Here is a 23,820-nt window from a genome sequence, read left to right on the forward strand (position 1 = left end):
GATTGACCTAGGTTATAATATGACCAGAGTCTCTTGTTGCGTATTTACCTTGAGGCACTATGCCATTCCCAGAGTTAATCACAGATTCAGTTACATACGAAGCTTTGTACACAGGGGAATCATGAGGGAGTTAAGACTGGCTTCCAGCCTTGCAGCTATGTAAACTCTACTGATGGGAAGAGGAGAATAAAGGGCTTCCACAGTGCAGGGGTCTGAGGGTGTGGCTACAGCGTCAGCTCCCAGATCACCCAAATGGGCACCTTCTCATTCCTAAATAACTTTGTCCATGCTGTTCCCTCTGCCTGGAATAGTCTTTATTATTCCTGTCCATCTTGAAAGTAAACTCATGCCTCTAGACTTAACTCAAATGTTATTCACTCTACCAAGCCTTTTCAACATCTCCCAGCTCTGAAAGGCTGGTATGAAAAATGTGTGAGCCTACAGGGTCTCTGAATTATCAAGAAATATAATTAATTTGTTTATGTGGTGGCATTTTTTTATGTCCAGGGTCTTTGTTCCCTGCTTTTTCATTGTGGTATTTTTTCCCCTAATGTATGACATGTTATGTTGCAGTAATCCCAAACACCTGACCTTCAAACACCAATTGTACACATTTCATCATAACTGTCAGCCACTTGTAATATTATTTATTTACTTTAAAGTATTTTTCTTACATTTTTAAGACTTGGATACATATATTTTCAAAACTTTAAAGTGTCTATTTCAAAACAGCATTACTTTCCCTAAGTAGAATATATTCTTAAAAACAAAAGAACAGTACTGTTAAATTCTATATAAAACTACTTCCTGTTAAGCCTTTGGGCTTAAGGTGTCCTTGTTTGTTTGTTTGTTTGGCTAATTGGTTTGCTGTTGTTTGAAAAGGAATATTAGCAAGTGTTAGACATGGAACCTAGGCTGGTACCAAACTGAGAATTTCTTCTTGGTAAATTCAGGATAGAAAGTTCATTAAGCCGAAACCCGTTTGGCTCAGTGGATAGAGCGTCGGCCTGCAGACTGAAAGGTCCCAGGTTCGATTCCGGTCAAGGGCATGTACCTTGGTTGCGGGCACATCCCCAGTATGGGTTGTGCAAGAGGCAGCTGATCGATGTTTCTAACTCTCTATCCCTCTCTCTTCCTCTCTGTGAAAAATCAATAAAATATATTTTAAAAAAAAGAAAGTTCATTAAAAATGGAACAACTTCCACACATATGTGGTTCTTAGATGGCCTGTCTTTGACTATTTGAGTTTTAGCACACATGTTGAATACTGATGTGGTGTAACATGCTGAACAGACAGGGAGACTGGATTTAGGATCCATCCGTGAGCACCTACATTTGTTTCATTTTAAATAAGTCCCTTTTCTGTCTACTCTTGCTGCCCACTCCCTCACTTTTCTTATTTTTCTTTTTTCCTTTTTAGGAATTGGTCATTTCACTTTCAGAGAGTTTCTTTTTTATGTTAAATATTTTACTTGTATCATCATCAATTTTCCAGACTCTTGTTCAATCAACACTGTGTTTTGAGCCCATACCAGGAGTTAAACGTGGGGAATCCTGCTGTGAAGAATACATCTGTGTCCTCACGAAGTTGATGATCTTTCTTTCTCCCCTTAGCACTTTCCCCCTCTTTAAAACATAGCTTATTTATTTTAAAAGGATTCATAAAACTAAAGTTCAGTGCAATTTAAAATATATTTTAATCCAGAGCTTTTCAAAACGCCCACTCTCCCAAAAAGGCCACATGTCAATCTTTAAGATTACGGTGGCAGTTTCCCCTCAGCCCACTAGAGGGCGCGCACATTTTTTTATTCCAAAAGAAAGCGCTTGTTGGGTACAGCCCCTAAAGTTCGGAGGTGGTGTCTCCTTTCCCCATTTTCTATTCAACTTGGGACAATTGTGGTGAATCCTCGGATCCTCTCACTCCACCAAGCCATCCTCGCCCCATGCAGTGACTCCTCGTCTGCCTTTACGACGAATTCTTTTGCTGCCCCCAAACCACAGCAGTGTTGCTTCTGACTGCTTTCAGCATTTGCCCTTTTGACATTTTAGAAGAAATAAGATCCAAGTTTGATGTTGAAAAGGACACATTGATTTCTTTTTAGTGAGAGGATTTTCCCTAGCTGTGGGGAAAATGCTCCTGTAAGGGTTTAAAGCAACTCCTTTGAGCTATATAAGATCTTTCTGAGGAGTAACAGAGCCCCTTCTGAGCAGATCTTTGGAGCTGACATTAGTCCCCTTGTTTGGCAGCATGTTGTATTTTTTGAGGTCCGGCGTTTTCCTCTGAGTTTTACATTCTGAATTGACAAGCTCATGATCTCAAACTTGGGAGAATACACTTCCAGACCAACCCTCCCCACAAACCATGATCCAGGACACACATCCAATAGTTTCCCCAAGTTCTTTGCCTGGTGGGTGGCCCTAGAACCTTAGACCTCACCCTTTATTTGCTTCCAAAGTCCTCCTACCTCCAAATATCCATTCTGAGCTTTTCTTGGGAGTCAGCAAAAACATTAATAAAATAAATTGTAAATATGCCCTATTGCACATGGATATGAAATTACCCTTTGGGATCAGCTCCTCTGCAGTTGGCACAGGGAAGGCTGGCAACAGGGCTCGAGCAGCAAGAGTGGGGACTGGGCCTTGCGCACCCCTCTTCTGTGATTCTCACTCAGCCTGTGCTTTAAGGAAATGAACAACTTTATGTTTTTAAAGGAAGGCATCAGAAATCTTCTGAGGCAGCAGCTTACTGCAAATACGCTACTCAAGAAGTAGGCTTTAGGGTAGAGCATGTATACCCCCGAGGTATTATACACCCAAAAGGTGAAACTGTGCATCTGAATTTCTAGGAGTGTATGTTCTCATGATGAGCACATTTGTGCAGTTAGCTATTTTGTTGGCAACCAATTCCCATAGCTGCCAGGTTGTCCCAGGCAGGAGACTACACAGTCCTTCAGTCATTTTAGAATGAGCCCATATGTTCTCTCCAATGGAACTCCATGACCTGAACTTGTCCCGGAGATTAGATTTAGTATCACCTCGGACTCTCTAGTAATAGGTGCATTCATTTGCTCAGTCATTAAAAAGTAATCATGTGGCGTATTTATTACCCTTTCACTTTCATGTTGACTCAGGAATTAGCAGAGAATATGGCCATTTCTCTAGGAAATCACTGCCGTGTTCTTTGGTTGGCTCATCCTACCCAGACATATAGACCATTCCCCACATTGAAATATACAATAATCACTTCAGGAAATTGCTTTCCCTATTGGAAACTGGGAGCTCACATTGGAGTGTTTCCACAGCACAGCTGATGATAATTACGACTCACTGAAATTTCAGTTTTCTTTGTGACATAAAAACTGGGACATAAGTTAAAACTCAATTATCCTTTAAGGGTAATTGGGGTTATGAAACCAAGAGACTGTGAGTCAGTATGTTGATATCACAGGAGCGCAGAGTCTGGTGGAGTGGTATGTGTCCTGTCTCCCGAAGCAGCCTTTCACCGTTCATGGTTGCCCAGGGCACACCAGAGGGTATACCAGACCGGGTTCCAGCCTTGGAGAGATGCAGTGAGCCCCTAGGACATCCTGGGACAATTAAAATATGCTAAAGCTGCAATGGGTAAGCCCTGGCCTTCACCTGCAAAGGTGCCTGGTGATGGAGCAAGGCGCTCAGAGACAAGACTCCAGCCAGTACCTGACACTGTGCAGGTGGAATGGCAATTCTTTCTACCTGGAAGATAGGTGCAGCTCTTTGGTTATACGATCTCATCATCAAAGTCTGAGAGGAGGACAGACATTATTTTTCCCAAAGGGGGTGATCTGCAAAAGCTGCAGGAAAAAAGAGACTTTGGGTACATCGAGTCATAAATTAAATGCATGAAGAGGATATCATTAAAGGAAGCCTTGCATTTTTCTTAAAGTATAGGAATTGCCCACACACCTGCAGATGCCTACCTGGCCATCTCTGGATGATGCATATTTGTATTCTCTTCAGGTCAAATCGTATTCACTAAAACTTCTCAGCCTTGTACCCAAAGCCTCTCATGATCCATTCTTCTCCCCATTTTGGATTTTCAACCGGGTTTCACTTCCCTGTCTTTCTAGAGAATCTGTTCCTCCCCGACAGTGTGCACTGTTCATATTTTTAAAAGAGCAGATACCCACCACATGACCGTGACCATTTCCTCTTTGTCTCTGCCACTCAGCCGAGAGCCCTGTGGTGCCTTGACCATGGTGCGCATAGTTGGAGGCTGACTTTGTGCACCACTAAAACGGCATTAAATTCAAATAATTTCTAACTTTTCTTCCTGGAAGGTGAACCTCGCTGCAAATGTTTAACTGCACAGAAGGATGATCAAACCGAACCCCCTTCTGAAACCAGCCAGGTTTGCCTTGAGGGCACTGACACCTGCAAACAACTTTCTATCCACAGGGCAACATGACGTTCCAGACCACAGTTTCCAGCAGACCTCTGCTTTCAGTGGACACATCAGTATCATCGTGGCCCCTGACAATCACGAGAGGGGAATGCAGGGTCCAGGTTTTCCCACCATCCCTGGGAAGCCATGCCTGGCTAGCCATGCAGGGAAACTGGTATGTCTTATCTGGACTTTCGCAACTTTATTTCATAATCCACTTTCTTATCTACAACCTCACAAAACCAAAGAGAAATCGGTACGAACTCTATTGACGAGCGATCAGAACTTGATTCTCAATGGCAAAGGCAAGCGTTCATTATAAATAGCAAAACAGCTGGCTTGGGCCATGTTGCCAGCCACTCATCCAGCGGAGGGATTTGAATGACATCATAACCCTTGAGAGGGCATTGCTAGCCAGCTGGTGTTATTTAGAACACACAAACACTGGAGAAAGAAAACACACACACACACACACACACACACACACACACACACACACAAACACAGTTTCTCTCTCTCTCTCTCTCTCTCACACACACACACACACACACACACAGTTTCTCTCTCTCTCTCTCTCTCTCTCTCTCTCTCTCTCTCTCTCTCTCACACACACACACACAGTTTTGAGTTATGCAGAAAAATATGAACAATGGGAAAATAGCTTGCCCTTTCCCCGGTGGGGGGAGGGGGGGTGATAGGTAGCCTAGTAGAAGAAGGAAGAAAAAAAAGATTTTATTTTTTCAGTTAGCTTTACAGCTCAGCAAAGTCTTTGCCCTGTCGCGGGCAAAAAGCACGAACCGGTGTCGTCCTAAAGGGAGCCAATTACGATGCTGCCTGCCCCTTTTCTAGGTTCTGGGAAATGAGATCATTTCTCTGGCTTGGCAAGTAGGACAAGGGGTCACCCCAGGGCTGTCTTCCAACCAAGTCTACCTTAGTCATTTCAGGGTTAAAATCGTAGGTTTGCTTGGGGTGTCTTTGCTTCACTTTTTTATTTTGCGTTTGCTCTAGAATGTAAAATTGCTTGCCCACCTGCCACATACACGCCTTTAGTACCGATAAGGTATATTAACAGATGTGTGTCATCATGCCCAGGAGAAAGTTAATCAGAGAACAGATCCTCATCTCCTATAGTAGCATCAATATTTTTAATATCTCCTCACCCTGTCACTAACACACCTTCTTTTAAAGGGGAAAAAAAAATGCTTCTGTGCTCTAGTTTTAAAATGCAAAGGTATGATGTTATTTGTCACCATGTCCAAAAAAGTCCTTACTCGATAACTTTGCCAGAAGAGGGAGAGAGAGAGAAGGCAAATGTTCCCCCAGCTGTTTCCTGTCTACAGTGTCTGTGTTTTGTAGATAAATGTGAGGATTTTCTCTAAATCCCTCTTCTGTTTGCTAAATCTCACTGTCACTGCTAAATTCAGAGCAGATAGAGCCTGCGCAATGGAATAAAGTCCTCAAAATTGAAATGTGACATTGCTCTCAACATCTCCCATCTCTCTGGATTTCTTCTTGCCTCATTATTCCTGCTAACCAATTCATTTCCAGACTTTGCACTTCACAAGCAATGGGAAAAGTCAGCAGTCTTCCAACCCAATTATTTAAGTGCTGCTTTTGTGATTCCTTGAAGGTAAATATTTCTTACTCTTTGAAGTCATTGGGGGATTTGCTTTCATTTGTGTACTGTTTGCTTCTGCCTAGAAATGTTATTCACTTTAGAATTTTCATTGTTTCGGAACTGGGAGTTATTTATAAATTGCTGAATGTGCAATTCTGTGGGATTTGAAAAGATAGCTCCGGGAGATAGATGCCTTTACACGGAGATATGTATGAGTAGAAACTATTGCAAGGTACTTATGCTAAATCCTCCACTTCGCAGGGGTTCCGTGGTGTCTTTAGAGAAGATTCCTTTAAATCCTGTCTATGGTTAAGGGCTATCGAGAGTGGATATGAACTTGGGAATTTTTTTTTTTTTTTGCAGGTGCAGATGTTTAATTTTAAGAAATTGTTCTCGTGTGTGTGTGTGTGTGTGTGTGTGTGTGTGTGTAACTTGTCAGGATTTTTATTACATGGCATGCTACATACAGAGAATTACATTTTAGATGATATGAAAGCTTTTAAATAGGATCTTTGGAGCTAAGGTCCCGGAACTCTCTGCACTTCTGCCCAGAAAGTCCAAATTAGAGAGGAGTTTAATTTGCTCTTGAAAAAGAACTTGACAACTCTTGCTGACCTTGTGTATTCGTATAATTTAAACAAATGCATACTGTATGTGGGAAGCGGAAACTTTCTAGTAACTGTTGGTCCAAGTTTTCTGGTTTAAAGAGGACTTTCTCGGGCGAAGTTTGGGCTTGGGGGGTTGTGCTGTAAAACTCTGATTTTACACTCGGTGCTACAAAGTCTCTTTAGGTCAATTTGGCTGCCACCGTCCATGCAGCGACTTCTCGTTTCCAATCACTGGCCCCAGTTCAAATTTCCATTCTCAGCAAAATTATATCCTTCAAGACTTGTGTTTTTCCAATTTGCAAGCACTTTTAAGCTGCTGTCACTAGTTCCCCGATGAAATTGCCTGAGGTCTCAATTCATAAAATGTCCCTGCCCCTGAGTACAGCATTCATTTGCTACTTTCAAATACTCCACTGCCGGGACTTTTCTGAGTAAGTGGTTTAGGAGTTAAGGATCCATCCTTGTCGGGGCACCTGATTCTGCTGCCCTTGAGATGCCAAGACACAGGCTGGCTACTTGGCTTTTAAAAAGAAACCAAGTCAACATACATATATGCTATGTGGTCTGACAGCTGAGGGATTTTTCTCCCTAAAAGAGGCCGTTGAGTGTTATGTCTGCCTTAATTACAAGTTTGGAAAACTGTCTCCAGATGAACTTTCCATGCTGTGTCTGCTGAACTTTTCAAAAGCAGAGCTAGCAATAAGTTGTTCCTTTTTCCTGCACTGGGGGCAGGAAGTGGTTTGAGGGAGGTGAGTGGTCTTTCAGATGTAATTCAGGGAGTAAAGATGTCTTACCTGGAGGCAGAACTCACAAGGTGATGGATTGTACTCTGAGTCTCAAGACATTTTCCAAGTGTTTGAGTCAGAGGGAAGAGGGTAAGGGAGAGGGCTGGAGCCTGGGTCACTGTGTGGGGTACAATGGAAACGGGTATCCTGATTGAAGGGAAAAGATTGACTCAAATCCAAGCTGTATAATTTGTTCATTGTTTGAATGGACAAAAGGCAGTTTACCCAGACTCATAGCATACCTGCTTGGGTGTCCAAATGTAACTAGATGCTTTCACAAACCCCACCCACAAAGCAGCACATGTTTTTAAGTCCTCAGTTTTCTATTCACATCAGCCTCATAATACCCACCCTGACCTGCTGTAAAAGATCTGGAACAAACAAAAATGGTTACACCTACAGTGAGTATTTTCTTATGACTATTGCCCTCAAATTCTGCTGGGCATTTTCATTGTAGCCCAGACATCTGGAATCAATTGATATTCCATTGATTTAAGATAAAAAGAAAAGTCTTTTAAATTTTGGATTTGTGGGGGATTTTTGAGAAAGAGTGTTCTGATATTTTTTCTTCCTCCTTTTTCTCTTCTCTTTCTGGTTCTTCCTTTTCTTTTATTCTCTATCATATCTTTCCTTTCTCTCTCTACATTTCTTTTGTGTTTGGCAAAATAAAAGGCCAAGGAAATGATGAACATATGGGGCCACTTGTTTCAAACTTTTAACTCCTAAACAAGTTAATTATTGTTTTCTGTTTTGGGGCACATAATGTGATAAATTCTTTGGTTCTTTGTGGGTGTACTGAACTGTTTTGTGAACTAAAGGAGCATGCATTAAAGGTTCTATCTTATCCTAGAACTGCACGTGCTGACATTTATCTGACAATATAATTAAGCAAAAGAGAAAAAGCTGTAAAAAATATTAAATTCTTAAATGCTAGAGATTTATATGTATTGCTGGGCTTAAATGTGTTATACCAGAAATAACTATTTAAAATATAGTTTTGACGTCTACTGATGTTATCAATTCACTAAGGCTGTAAGTTGATTACCTTTCCCCCTGGATTACATGACAACTGAAGAACTCGAAGGCATCTATAATTGCAAGTGCTTGACTTTGAGCATTACTATGGAGAAATAAGGTTGATAGCATAAGGATACATCCTAGAACTGACCCATTGCCAGAGTGTGGGTATATTCTGTAAGATCAATTACAAATAGCTCTTTTGAAAGGGCAATGAAGTACAGTTGGGTTGGTTTTGTTGAGGTTTCCACTGGAAATATTGAAGGGGAAGAGCCCCACCAATTATTTTATAACTAAGGAAAATGAGGATTGGTTGATGATTTGTTTCTAGCAGTCTCGGTGGTTTGGGCTTCGTGGGGATGGAGGGTTTCCATAAGACTCCAATAGAGTCCTATGGAGAAAATGGAAGAAATGTTCAATTGTGTTGTGCTTTTACCTCCTCTTCTATTTTATGTCCATTACTTATGATGGCTTGCAAATAGAAGGTGTTTTTTTGTAGTCAACTGTTTAACAAGAGCCCAGGGTTTAAGGCCCCCTCCCCACCTCCAATTTCTGAGCTGAAGGTTTGGCTACCAACATGGAAATCTTAATTAAAAGGATGGGGCACACTTTGCCACTGATGTAGAAGCATTAAGTGGAGAGTGCATGGAGAGCAAGGAGTGGGAGAGAAAATCAATGACTTGAGTCTGTTTCTCCAAAAGTGATGGGGTTGAATGGACCTGCCACTACCAGGAGGTTCCAAAGAGGCTCTTTTTATCCTGATAGCTTCCAGTCTATCTCCATGACCTTTAATAGGGTCCTTCACTTAACCTCTTCTGATGACTCTTCCAATACTTTTGAAAGTAGATGCATCTAAGAACAGGGAAGCTGCTCGAGTTGGGAGCCTTCCTGGAAGAAACCACAGCTTTGTGCCACAAGTAGCAATATGGAAACACTTAATGATCACCTTAGCCTTGTTTCTTCTACTGAGAGTGAGGATGGAGCTGTGAGCCACAGGAATTCTGCCTCTGGCAGGGCTGCCACTTGGCTGTCTGTCATTGTGAAGTGAAGCCAACCAGGGGTCCCTCAGTGTATTTTGCTATAAAATGGATCCAGTGTCACATAAGTCCCTCCAAGAGGTGAAGTCAGAATTCCTGGGTCTTAAAAATAAAAAGCTTTTGTAGGTTTTGAGCTTAGTGCCCTGTTCATGAACGGCATTCTCTACACACGTGTTGATGTGATGTTGAGCTTGACACAAAGGGCTTTAGAATGCAGAAAGAGTAGGGTCTACTTAGCAAGAGTCAATTTCATTCCTAAATCCTCACATTTTTTCTTGTTTCTGTTTTTTTATATTTCCACTTGTGGTTGTGTTAACTTCTGTAGGTTATCCCCCAGGTAAGAAATCCCCCAGGTAAGAAATCTCTCTCTCTCTCTCTCTCTCTCTCTCTCTCTCTCTCTCTAAGTGACAAAAAAGAAAAACTCTATAATGATATATAGTATTTTTATAAGTCCTTTTTTAGCCACAGTAAGTTCTTTTTAATCAGTAGCTACAGAAAGATGTTCTGGTTAATTTAATATTCTGGTCAATAATGAATGCATATGCCATCTGTGGATGGCCTGTCTTTAGAGGATGTAAATTAATAAAACATATTTGGTACCAAATCTGGACTGAGCACAATTTAACTTTTGATAATTCAAAAGGTTTAGGAACCCATAAAGAAGGGGTCCAGGGAGGACTTCTCCAAAGTTTCCTAGTAGCAAGGGGATTACACACAGGTCGTTTGGTGCCCAGATGTGCTCAGCTCAGGCTACCCTGCGGTCTCTCGTGCACGCTGTTGCCCTTCTGTGCAGGGTGGTTCTGATTCATGACAGTGATGGAATGTGGGGCGGGGGGGGGGGGGTCAGTGCACCGGTGCCCGCAATCCTCTTGCAAGGACCCAGGAGGAAACATGACCCTCCTTCTGTTTCCTCGGCAGGTAAAGGTGCACATCATGTCGTCCTCCCATCTCTTCTACCTGGCCCTGTGCTTGCTCACCTTCACCAGCTCTGCCACAGCTGGACCGGAGACACTCTGCGGGGCTGAGCTGGTGGACGCTCTTCAGTTCGTGTGTGGAGACAGGGGCTTTTATTTCAGTAAGTAGCCCTCCCTCTCACAGCTCTGTGGATTTACAACCGCAGAGAGTGTGTGAATAACTGAATGACTGCCCGTGGCTGGCAGCCACCCTCAGCCTGCGATTCCTCACCTTAAAGTAAGCCTAGTGTTTCAGTGGGGCTGTGGCAGGTTTTGTAGATTTCAGATGGAATTTTCCTCCTTAGCAGTTTGTCTCTTAACTATTTCCTGATGGGCACTCGGGCCACTATTATGCTCTTCCCTCACCATTCCCATTCCCTTCAGAGATGGGAGGGGACAGAATGACCCTCGGGGATGGAGGTTTTTGTTCTCTAAACCCTTGTGTGCACATATAAACATATGGAAACACGTAGACCTGTTTGAAGTGCCAACTAATTTGGAGTAAAATAATAAGGTGGACTTGGAAAAAAATTAAGAGGGCACATCCCATATGTCTCCATGCTATATAAAATCACCAGGAACAGACAGAAGCTGAACTTCCCTCAAAGGCACGTTTGCAAATACACAGGCTCTCTTAAATGCAAACAGAAATGCCAGGTTCATTTGCCCTCTACACAAACTGACCTTGAGTTTTTGTTTATTGCCTTCCTTTGGCGCAGCCTTTTTCTGAGGCTCTCCAGTGATATCACCATCTGGAAAGGGGTTTCTGACAAGTGTGGGGTTACTTATTCCACACGGAGGTCTCAGGTGATTAAAAAGTTGACAGTCAATAAAAAATAGATGGCCAAGTCAACTCTTGCAAATAATAAACATAAACAAAAGTCGGTGCTGCCTGAGGGAACTCATCACATAAAGAATCTATGCCAGAAGCTAGTACATTACAGAACAGTGAAATCTGATGCCAGATGTTCATTCTGTATAATTTTTTTGGAATTTTGGAGAGTTCCAGAAAACTGATACTCAGGTCCTCAGTGAGCATGAATCATTCTTAGAGCTTCATATCACTCAAGTGTAGACAGCTTACCTCAGTCACACACTAAGTTTTGAATAGCTCCCGGGTTGACTCACACATTTCAAGTCTTTCTCATCTTCTTCCCAGGGAAGCTGGTGGGTGTGGGGAAGGGGTATTAGGAGGAGCACTGGGATAGGAGTCCATGTATAGGGTTCTGGGGTGGGTGGAGGGATGGGAAGGAAGAGGCTGAAAGGAGGACTGATGATCTGTACACATTGTGGATTTGGCAAGAAATAGAATTTAAACAACTAGTGACAGAGAACGAGATGTGCTTTCTACTATTTGAATGGGCAAAATCCCACTCTGTTTCCAGCCAATACTTTATTTTTCTGACAATAAAGTGATTCCGTCCAGCTCCTGATTGTAGTGCAGATGAATGAGTTCACCAGGTGGGTCCTTATCAAGCAGCAGACTTGTTTTATGAAAGGCAAATGTGTCGCATCAACTTCCCTCAGCAATGGGTTGTCATTAATCTTTACTGTGTTGCTACTGGACCACATGAAAAATGAATAAGTAGTCCTCACTTATTATGCCAAGAGGATTTCTCTTGCCTTGATAATCCATTTGTGTAGTTTCCTTTGATCCAGTTCACCAGGTGATTACCAAGCCCACAAGTGTCTTCTGTTATGTGCCAGGTTGCAGTGTCCTGTTCAACGTGATATGCTCCAGCATTTCCATGCATAGTGCATGGAAACTGGATCCTCCAATGACGATGATGGTAAAAGTGAGAATGGAAAGAATGATTTCATCCCAAGTAACCCCATGGTACATATATGTGATCACACTGACCCTTAAGAGTATTGGACAACTATGATGGAAACCAACTTCAAGGCACTGAAAGGATTCTTTTATTATTACTACAATAATCAAATTTAAGCAAATGCTTTGAAATTGAAAAGGGCACATTTATCTATGGCAACTCTTGATGTTTAGAGTACGACTTTGAAAAGGAAGGTGTTTTATAAATTGTGTATTATTATCGTCAGTATTGTCATTGAGAGTCTATGTTTCATAAGTTCTGTTTTATACAATTCTGTGGCTTATGTAAATCCTTTCCCTGATGTAGACCCTCATGCACAAAAGTATTCTTCTTAAATTTCTACTCAACTGGATAATCCTGTTTGCCCAAGAGAAGTTAGCCCATTTAAATCCTTTAACTCAAAACATTGATGGAACATCTGCTCTGTGTAAGACCCCATACCAGTCATCAATGAGACCTAGAAACAAATGAGAGAGATTGACTTTGCCTTCAAAGAATTCACAGTCTAGTATCTAGTTGAGAGGTTAAAAAAAATGCACATAAGTATTATCAAGTGTCATAAGAGAAAAATAACCATGAGAGATTAGATTATAGTCATTTACACTTTTCCTGAATATTTTGTCCCATTTTTGAAATCACCTAACCAGGATTTACCCTCTTAATGGGCTCCTTGATGTGAAATGCTATATTTATTTACCATTAAATCCCAGTACCTCAGTCAATGCCTGGCTACTATAGTAGTGGTTCATATTTGTTGCATTGACAGGATTGAACTGAATTGAATCCAGTTGAATAAAATGGAATTACTTTTTTGAGATCTTAGTCTTCAACACCATCAAGAATTAGGTTTATCAAGTACTTTGGACAATTCTCACCACCTCATATTTATGCAGCTATTGGATAAAACTGTGTTACTTTTTAAAAATGAATGCAATATATACTAACAAACATATGGCTGCATTCTAGTTATTCCCCAAGCTACAATGATGGTCTATTTTGTGTCTGAGCCAATTATTCCTACAGGCATTAACTGTTGTCAACAAATTTTATTTAGTTTCCTGTTTGTCCCCTGAGATTTACTGTGTGTGGAGAAGTCAGCTCTAAGCATTTACAGTCTTTGAAATCTTATTAGAACAAATCAGTCATTTCCACCTCCATCCCCTGTCAATTGACTCTTACTATATTTTTACCCTTATTTTCAAAGTTTTATCGTGGCTGTGCCTTGTACTTTAAGCTGCTTGCAGACCCATTTTGAAAGTATGGATTTTTAATTTTTTTTTTTTTAGTAGTGGAAGGCAGTTTTTTATCTTAGTGTGAAATTCAAACATCTGAAAGAAAACTGCCTCCGTATCTATCTTTTTCATTGGGCCAGAATGCTTAACAAGGAAAGATTTTTTTTAACCTTATTAGAAACACAACTGAATAAAATTTTCTGTCATGCTAATTTTGTATAGATTGACCCAGTGTTGTGAATGAGCTCATATTTTTCTACAAGCCCCAGTCCCACTAGAGCACTGTGGAAAACAACTATCTAGATTATCTTTTTTGTAAGCATCTTCCCAGCTAAATGAAACACTTCCTCTATAATTAATGCAGCTTCCCCAGACATTTTCTGAAATGAAAGTTCCAATGAAGAGCTAATTACTGATTCTTCCCTATGCATCACAGTAAGAGAGTGTATCAGCCAGTCTTGTGTGCTCATAGTCCTATGAGAAAAATGGTGGCTTAATAGAGGTGGCACATTGAAAAACAGCTAGCTGTTATCTTACCAGATTGATGGAGCTTTCACAGAGGGTGGTTTGTTATAACCCCGTTTTGTGTGGAACTGCAAGAGGAAAAGAGCTTCCAGTGAAATAGGAAACATTAAGTTTACTATAGATATAAATTTTGGGGAGCCATTAACCATTTTAACATGTGCTTCAGGGGCTTGTGGAATTTCTCTCCTTGGAGAGCCTTAAAAAATATTGATGGACAACCAACCATCTTGGATGGTTTCAATTAAAAGCAGCTAAAAGAAAGTGAGTTTCTGGGGTCCTTTTTAGTTTTAGGAGTCTATAAACAATCCCTTAAATAAATTGTATATGCTTTACCTCAGCAGTCTGGAAAAAACAGAGAAGTAAATCAATTAGAAAAGAAAGTTGGTTACCCTTTCAGATCTTTCAGATTTATAGCTTTTATAAAACGTACTTCCAATGCATAGTTATTAAGAACAGATCTGAATAAACAAATGGCATTCTTTGTGTGTTGAAACATACTGTTTGTATAGAGTTCAAGTGAAACTTTGCCATGAATTTCATTGTTATTGATTGAAACAACCTTCCTCCATCTAGGTTATTATTATTAACTCAAGCTTCTTTCATTTGAAATATCGTGCTCAGAAAACGGCTCCCAGACCTGTCACTCATTAGCTGTAAGACTTTGGCAAACACTTAAACTTCTTGGGCTGAAATGTCCTTGTCTATAAAACAAGGAGATTTTGTTAAAGTAAATGACCTCTTCTAACTTTAACAGACTCACAGTCTAGGTTGTAATTAACAAAGATTTGGCACTACTCAAGAAAGGTGGACCTTGGGTTTAAATAGTGACCAAAGAATCTTTCATCTCCTTTATCTTCTTTAGATTCTGTTTGTTCCCTAAGATGGAAGATTATACCCACTTAAAGAAAGAGGAACCATTTTATTTGTTTTGTTTTGTTTAAGTTGGTTTTCAACCCCTCAGAGAATATACACAGATCATCTGGTCAAAGGAGCACATACCTCATGAAAGTAGATTGCCATTTTCCTTTGCTAGGAAGGACCAACGGACAGGTCTCATCTACATTTTCTCAGTCTCTTGGACATGATGGGGACAAGTGAGGTCAGATTTTAGCTGCCCTTTATTAAATTAGAGGGGGAAAATAAGAATCTGTAGCCTTCTAAACCTTGACCAAAAGTTTTTCCCCAGCCTATTGATGCTGCCTTTCCAATTAAAGAAGAGATGGTACAATTTGGGTCATTCAAAGATATAGCCACCTAATTTACTTAGCATTGCTTGAGTGGGGCTGAATTTATGCTGTGCCTTGGCATTTTTTGACTTGGTACCTCTCAGACCACCAGCCACGCATTTGTATGACAGCTGGTCAAAGTTAGGAGTATAGCCATTGGCTATGGAAAAACTCTTCTCTTTGAAACTGATTGGCATATGTAGGGTTTGATCTTAATACCCTGACCTCATCATTAGTGCCACTAAGCTAATAAGCCACAGATATTCTTAAAGAAAAACAATGTTTTTATTTTAACCCTAAGTAGTTGCTACTACTCTTTAAATATGTCTAGTGACATATTTAAGGACCAAGGAACCACCACAAAAGTGATGGTTTCTATGCAAAATTAGAAAATAATTTCCATTTTTATTCAATGCTTTCAAGACCATCTCATCCCTGATGGAAAATTGTAAGAAGCAAAAGAGTGAACACCAAGAATATGGCCTCTTTTGCCAAGAATCCAGGGTTTGAATACCACCTCTGTAGCTTACTTGGGGATGACCCTGAACAAATTACTTAACCTCTTTGTTCCTCAATTTCCTCATCTGTGAAATGGGACCTGCCTCACAGAACTGGTGTAAGGGTTTAAAAATTAATACATTAGAATATATTAACTTAGAATTTTTCCAGCACGTGGTAAGCACCATACACATGATACTTATTTATTCTGTTCTGGGATTAGTTGCAGAGTCTGTTGCAAAGGTTGAGGTATCTGAACAGCCAATTTATTATGCACTCATTTTCTCTCCTTAGGCGCAGCTTATAAAATCTGTTATTAGCAGAAACAGTTATATAGTAGGTTCACTAACAGGAAGAATGTCTTATGCTTGACTAGTGTAGTTACTTTTTCAAAATTCAGTAGTATCTCTCATCAATACCTCAGTCTTGGAAGGCAAGAATTGTTGCTTCATTGGACAAATGAGAAATGCGAGACACTGAGATTTTATCATTTCCCTCACTGGATGGATCCAGAACCAAAGCTAAGGTCTCTTGTCTCCAAAAGGCATGTTCATCTGGCCATTCACATTGTATAGAGGCCCAACGTGTTGTAGCAAAGGGAGATGCTTCCAAAATCCCAGTCCTCTTTTGACAAATAAGGAACAAGAACCCCTGGGTGATTAGTTGACTTTGAACACTTTTTTGAAAGGAGGCATGAGGGAGATATCCATGTAATTTCACCTTCTAGACAATTTTAGGAAATGACAGAATTTCCTCAAGGTGCACAAGAAAAGTCTTCTTTGATGAAAGGCTGCCGCTGTTCAAGAACCTTCCCAGACTGGATTCTTGGACTCCACTCAGACTGAACACTATAGTTCACTTATAGGTACCAGATTATGCAATATGATCTGGGGGAGTCCCTCCTCAGGTCAATTTCAAGTTTTCCTCTTCCTCTGCCAGCAAACCTCAACTTTTCATTTCCTGCAATTATTAGTTCTTTTGGTTCTTCTCAAAGACCTATTGGAGAAGAGCTGATTATTTGGATCAAGGACCTTTCTCAGGGTGCCATGAGAGAGGGGGTAAGGGAGAGGTGGTCACAAGGCACTATCATCTTGATAGTGTTCCAGGCAGAAAGAGGCTTCCTCAACTTAACCATGAAATGCGTAGTGGGAGCAGCCACGTTGGATACAGGTATCACCCAATCAGTTGTTTGGGGACCGTGATATTGGAATGTCTCGTATCTTCAGTGGCTGGTAGGTTAGATATTTTGGATCCAAAAGAGAGTTTGGGTGTTCTTAAAATTCTCTGTGTCTTTGTAGACATCATACACCATGCCAGCATTCCTCGAGGCCTCAGTGGAGAGCCGATATCATCCCTCTAGCAGCCTTTTTCTGATGTCACAGCCCATACAAAGAATCAGACACACTAAAAACAGGCACAAGATCTCCCAAGGAGATTTCTCATTGTTCTTGACAACAATGGACTTCAAAGCCTTTGTTCTTTTATGCAGCCAGGCGTCTTTAACAACCGTGGTGGCAAAAAATCGGTTTGCACAGAGCTGCTGCCCTGGCAAAGTTCCATCCTACACCTCTGGGTGAGCCATCAGCAGGCTCTGACATCATAAAGCATTACTTTCAGTTGCCTGGAAAGTTCAAATCCTCAGGCCTTATTAGCTGTTAGATGAAGGAGATGACAACCCAGCATTTTGTTTGTCTTTATCTATATGCGAGATCATGTTTAAAACATAGCAAAGAACTGTTATTTGACATGCAATTCCTTAACTGCAGTAAGCTGTATGCCTATTTAATGCATTGTTTAGTCTCACATTGGCTAAAGCCACTTAAAGAAGCACTTGGCAAGCTCTGGCTTTTCATTCTTGGCATAGCTGCCCCTCTTACTTTTTCACTGAACCCTGAATACCGAGAAAAACCCTTCACTTACTTTGCATCTGGCATATTGCTTTATGTAATGGGCCAGAACTTTTGCACATGGCCCTCTGCATTTGTCCTAGGGTAATTGATGGCTTTGCAATATTTGATCAGCAGCCGCATGGACACAAAGAGAAATTGTGCAACCAGAGGAAACCACACAGTCTTTTAAATTAAAACATTTTACATTAAACATTCAGCCATTCTGCAGGGATAAGAGTTTATATGCCCCCCCAAAAAAAATACATGGTGAAGACCCTGGCAAGACACCCAAGAACCTGATCATTGATTAAGTATCCATCTCCATAATATCTCCCTCTTAAAACTACCTCATTATTCAAAGGAAGTAACCTGGAAAACTGCTACAAGATTGAAAGCCCTTGAAAAATAATCTAGTCAAACACAAAGAATGAAACACAGAGAGAACTGACATATCCAAGGCACTGCTAACTAGTGGCAGAGGCAGAAGGAGATATTGTCAATTCTGTTTTCTGCTTCCAATGCAGTGTTCTGTCTTTAGTAGCAACGAACCCTGCCTATGTCAAAGTCATCTGATACGGTAAAATGGTCAGGAGAGACCTCCAATCACGTTCATCCAAATGAATATAAGTCTTGGTGGCTCTCTCATTCCAATAACCTCACCTGAGACTTCAGTTATCACTTTTGTTCTGTGCTGTAGAAATCCCCACTAACTGAAGTGACTCCCTACCTGTTACCTATACTGTGCTCAAAGCCCTCAGATGTGCTTCAGGCCTTCCAGTCCACTTCGGGTCATAACTTGGAGTGTTGCTATATATTATACTACTCTGGCTCTGGTTATTCTCTCCAATGTCAACTTGGGTAAAACTGCTTTGGAATGACTTAGCAAAGCTGTGCTCCTGGAAAATCTGAAACAATCTGACCAGTTGTTGGATCAGCTTTTTTTTCTGGAGATTTCTCCGATGGCCCCAAGCCAAAAACAAACAAAAAAATTTTACACCTGATTTTTTTTTTATTTTTATTTTTTTGCAGTCTTCCAAGCAAATACTCTATGAATCTCTTTGGACTTTCTTCTTTCATCTGTGATCTTTGTGAGGCTGTTGGAGGGGTCTTTTGAAACTTTGCAAATGTGTTAGTTACAGAGTCCAATCTGTGAGTATTGCTGGGAAGATGGTACCACCTCTGTGCCATTTACCCTGATGAAATGGGTCTTTCATCAGAGGGAAGTGATTAAGAAAGTATGCCCTGAGCCAATCCACACGCAGCCAATTCCCGATTATCTCTGAAACTGGGGAAAGGAGCACAGAGAGTTAGAACTCTCGATTTAAAAGATTTGGGGACACTATCGATTTCAGCCCCCTCGCTTCTCCTTCCTCCCTGTCCCCAGCCTCAGCCTTTTTGTGAGACCAAATAACAGGCTTTTAAATCCTATTTCGTTTTCCAACTCCCCCACTCACCTCTCCCAGCAGTGTTGTTGGCAACAGAATTTCTCAACCTCAATATTATTGACATTTGAAGGCAGATCATTTCTGTTGGGGGAGGGAGGTTGTCCTGTGCTTTTTGGAAATTTAGCACCATACTTGGCTTCTACCCTCTAGATGCCAGTAGTCCCCTCCTCCCAGTCGAGACAATTAAAAAAAAAAGCCTTCAGACTTCAGGCATTGCCACATGTCCCTGGGTCCACTGAGAACTACTGGACTAGAGAAGTCTCTGGAAGAGAAGTGACTAGGGATATGGAAAGCCATGAGTGAATCAATCAACATAAATGAATGATCCATCACTGGTTCATCAGCAGTTTGTGGGCCATTGCCCAGAGTTAGCAGTGAGAAGAGTAATTGTAGTTTTGAAAGCTTTTCTCTGAAAAAATAAAAAGCTCTTCCTATAGGCTACATAAAAGGTGTCTGCAGGCCCTCCCTTTTGCCTTATAGCCATGAAACTCATTTATGTTGGTAACAGGAGTAAAGGGAGACAGAAATGGTACAGAGCAGAGCTGTGTGCTTAGAAGTTTGTGACCATCTGGAACAAATTAAAGAGAAGCTGGTTATCTTTGTGACCTAAGTGTTTGTGGCCATTCTCTTCTTGGTCATATAATAAATCAACTCTCAATTCCTCACAAGTGAAGAAGCCTGGTTGAGAGACAGTGGCCACAATTTTTCTCCTCTCTTCTTGTGTTTTTCCTATCTCAGTATCGCCACAGTCGTTTTATTGCCCATAAGCAGTCCCACCAGAAAGCAGAAAGAGAAGATCAAAATATTAATTTGGAAATCATAAGTTCCATGTTTGGGCCTCACCCAGCTCCCCTACTTAATAGCTTTATGACCTTGGGTAGGTCACTTAATGTCCTTGGACCTTATATTCCTCGATACTAAAATGGGTGTAAAAATATTGCACCTCGGGCTGAACTATAGAAGGGCTTGGAATACTGAAATGACCATCCATATGTGTCACTACTGATGGACTGAATCAAATATTTTGCCGTGTCCCTCTAATCACCATCCATAAATTAATTCAGTGGTTTGGCTTCAACCATTAATAACATTGACCCATTAGCTCAATGGCTCTGCAATAATTGCAATCTAGAAAAGTTAATTTGGCAGTGTATCTTCTCAACTTTATTAATGAAAAAGAAAAGCATGTTGGTATTCTTCTATTCATGTATCACTTTGCATTTAGATGACCCAAGGGTTAATTAGTGGATCTTCAGAATGCTCACTCAGTATCACTGCTTATGTCCTCATTGGAAGGAGAAAAAGAGATGGGGCCTATCACTTGACCACACTGAGTGAGCTTGCTTAAAAAGTTTGTCTCCATGAGGTGGTTAGGTAGTCACTGAAGCATCATACACATAGGCAAAAGATTTCTATTCTCCCAAGTAAGCTCTTGGTGATTTCTGCTTAACCACAAAAAGCAGTGTTCAGCAGAAAAATGTACTTACTAATCAGAAAAGTATCTTTGCACTCTCAGGTTGCCCATCTAAACTGCTTCCTTATCACAGGCTGACTTTAGGGGAATTGAATTTTTTTTTGTTTAAGCATGGTTTTGATGAAATCAATATTGTGAGTTTTATCAGCACGTGGAACAATGACTATTTGACTCTATCCCTAAGGCTTCACATCTAATGGTTCCCAGAGACACAACATCTGGCATAGCTAAGACACTTCTGAACCACACAATCAAATACCAGTTACTGCTGGTGGGAATTTTCATCCTTTCTATTTTGAGCTCTTTCAGAAAAATAAAGTAAGTTTTAAAAATTGTTTCTGACCTCCCTAGCATCCAGTGGTGGGCACTTAATAAAATTTCTTGACTTGATGTTGAAAAAGTTATTCCAAAAGCTATTTTAATCTACCAGTCTCCAGAATATACCCCATGACTTTCCATTTGCTACTGCCACCACTGTGGATCTGAGACTGAAGGTATACATTTTAAGTCTATTTGATTTGAGTGTCAGCTCTTGAAACCCCTTCATGGTTGCCCCAATGAAACTTCTAGATCAACAATTAGCTAATGCTAGTCAACAGGGAATTTTCAAGGGTTACCATAGGAGGCCTCACAAATAGGTTCCACCAATGAAAATGGTTATGAAATCAGAGCCTCCACTCAATTCCTTTATCTTATTTCATCTGAGGCATTCATATGAAAAGAAATAGGGGTAGTGAATGGAAGGTACTCAACAAACAGTACTACATCCCTGGCAAATAAGCCCCAACGCAGGTATAACAGATAGAGCACCAGCCCTCAGAGAACACTATGAGAATTGCCCTATTTGCCAAAGCATAATTGAAGAATTGGAGAGCTAGAAAGAACCATATAAAACCATATGGTCCAGTACTCTCACTTCCCAGATGAAGAAAGCAACGTCCAGAAAAAACATGATGTGCATGAGGTCACAAAGCATGCTGCTGGAAAAGCCAGCACCACAATTCAGTCACCTCATTCTCAATGGGACTGAATGCACAGTGGGTCACTTTTATCTTAACCTTGAAACTCACATGAAGGTAGTACTAGCAACCACAGAGTGAACTACTATATCGTAGTCTCTGGTGTAATCCATCAGGGTAGTCTTTGAAAGCTCAAGCCCTTAACCATTTCTAGAAACCTTTTTTCCAATTTCTACCAATTGAATAACATCATCAAGTCCAAATCTGAGCAACTTTACTATAGGACTATGGATTTTCATAGACCTTAGTAGTTTGATGGATTGGAAGCTTTAAAAAAAGTAATGAGCTAATTATTTTTAGAGGTAATTTTAATTTGAAGTAATGTTAGCTGGTTGACATGGTTATGCATTTTGTATTGCATGTTAAGTCAGATGCTGCACAAAACAGAAGAAACTGTTGATGCATTATTTCTGTCTCCACATATTGCTAGTCTTCCATGAAGGTCTTCCATGAAGAAGCTTAAATTTTCCTACGTATTTTGAGTTTTATGTTTCTTTCCATTAAAGTTTCCAGCCGTTCATAGACATATTTAGTTTGGCAGAAGGTAGTAGTGACTCATAGAAAGAAGACATTTGAAAGCAAAGCTACTGAAAATGGATCTAATTTCTTTTTTGGGTAATTTGGGAGCAAGAGATTGATAATTTGTCTAATTTTTCCTGATTTCATCAGCTGCCATACTGCCAAATATTTGTTCCATATGGATGCTTTGTTATTCCTGAAACATATAACATATTTCAGCTGCAACTATATATAATATAGTCAAAGGGTGAGACTAGTGTTGGCTCATTTTCTCATTGTTTTTGGCTGGACACCCTCAATCAATGGGTATTGCGTGAAAATACAGGATCATATTGAAGCCATTTTCAGCATGTTCCTTCCTATGGATCCAGTTTTTTCACTGTGAGTTTGTCAAGCACAGCAAATGTTCCCCATTACAGGGATGGTTATGTTTTTGGCAGAGTCTTGACTGCCAGCTAATTGCATTCATCTTATAACCCCATTCTCAGTTTGATGTAGTGATGTTTTTGGCTCTCCATAGATATTTTAGGAGCCCTGGTCTAGGGAATCACAGGAAACAACAGGTACCTGTTGATTGGTGACTCCACCCATTAAGAGAGAGAACACAAAATAGTCAGGGTTGAACTTTCACTGAAGACTTGGAAAATATTGTTGGGTCAAACGTGCTTGTGGTCGTTAACAATATGTATGCTGACTCAACTGCATCAAGTCCCAATTCTCTCAAGTTGGTGGAGCCTGTCATCAGAAGAAATATAGAATTGCTCCAAGGATATCCCCATGGCCTGACCTTCTGTGAACTGAAAATTTGAACGCCTAATTGCTGTGGCTGCAATTTCCAAACCTATCTCTGGGGCCAGAAACTGGGATCCAGTCTTAAGATCTTGCCAGTTTCTTTTTCAATCATTACTTTTTTTTTTTTTTTAAGAATAGCCAAGCAAGAGTCCTTAATATTATTTTTCTAATTGTACCAAGTGGACAAATGTGTGTTTTACTCATGTCAAATTGCTTCCTTTGTCATGCCCAGCCAGGTTCTAATATTATTTCTTATGACTCTGAGTTGGTTAGTTTCATTAGGGTTGCTATTGGGATTTAAAAGAAATGGTTTTAAGCTAAGCCAAGGAGGTTTCTGTCACCCATTGGAAGGGGAAGGTTAAATTTGAAACTGTTTTTCAAAGAGACAGCTGACTCCCTAGGTGACAGCTTTCACTAGACCTGTTCTGGAACTCAGCATGCTTCCCAGCCTGAGCCTGTTAATGAAGGTCAAGTACCTACAGGACATGGCTTCGGAAAGACATTCTCCCACAGCAGGACAGGTAAGAGAGACAGAGGTCCAGTTGTAATTTCTATTCCTTGAATGACATTTTTTTAAAAAAAAGGGAAGACTTTGAACTTGGGAATTAAGGAATCCTGAGTTTTCTCAGTGCTTTACTACTAAATAACTTGATAAACTTGGTGATTGGTCCCATAGGTCTCAAATCCTGTGTCCATTGGAACAATTATAGTAAGGTAAAGTAAGACATTCCACTTCTTTTTATAATTTTCCAGGGGAAAATAAATACATCACAGGTATAGTTTTTACTTTTTTCCACATATGTTTTCTTAAACTTAAGTACCTGCCACTTCTTGATGGTATTCAACTCTAGGATAAGATGATATTGGACTTAGCTTGCAATTATATATTTAATTTGTTTGAATTTAATCCATAGCATTTTAATACAACAAT

At 40.4% G+C, this 23,820-nt stretch overlaps 1 protein-coding gene across 3 annotated transcripts in view; it reads left to right on the top strand.

Moving 5' to 3' along the window:
* The first annotated feature begins 5,776 nt into the window (after positions 1–5,776).
* Positions 5,777–23,820, top strand: part of IGF1 (insulin like growth factor 1) — a 73,632-nt gene continuing 55,588 nt past the window's right edge. Inside the window, exons 1-2 of one of the 3 annotated variants that reach the window (XM_079775557.1) lie at positions 5,777–6,050; positions 10,404–10,560. In XM_079775557.1, coding sequence (XP_079631683.1) covers positions 5,988–6,050; positions 10,404–10,560 — 220 coding nt within the window. In that variant the 5' untranslated portion in view covers positions 5,777–5,987. Of the gene's footprint in view, positions 6,051–7,771; positions 7,833–10,403; positions 10,561–23,820 lie in introns of those variants that run through there. The other 2 variants (XM_079775558.1, XM_079775556.1) reach the window with 2 other exon arrangements.

Source organism: Cnephaeus nilssonii, assembly GCF_951640355.1.
Source record: "Cnephaeus nilssonii genome assembly, chromosome: 6".
In the NCBI taxonomy this organism is placed as follows: domain Eukaryota; kingdom Metazoa; phylum Chordata; class Mammalia; order Chiroptera; family Vespertilionidae; genus Cnephaeus; species Cnephaeus nilssonii.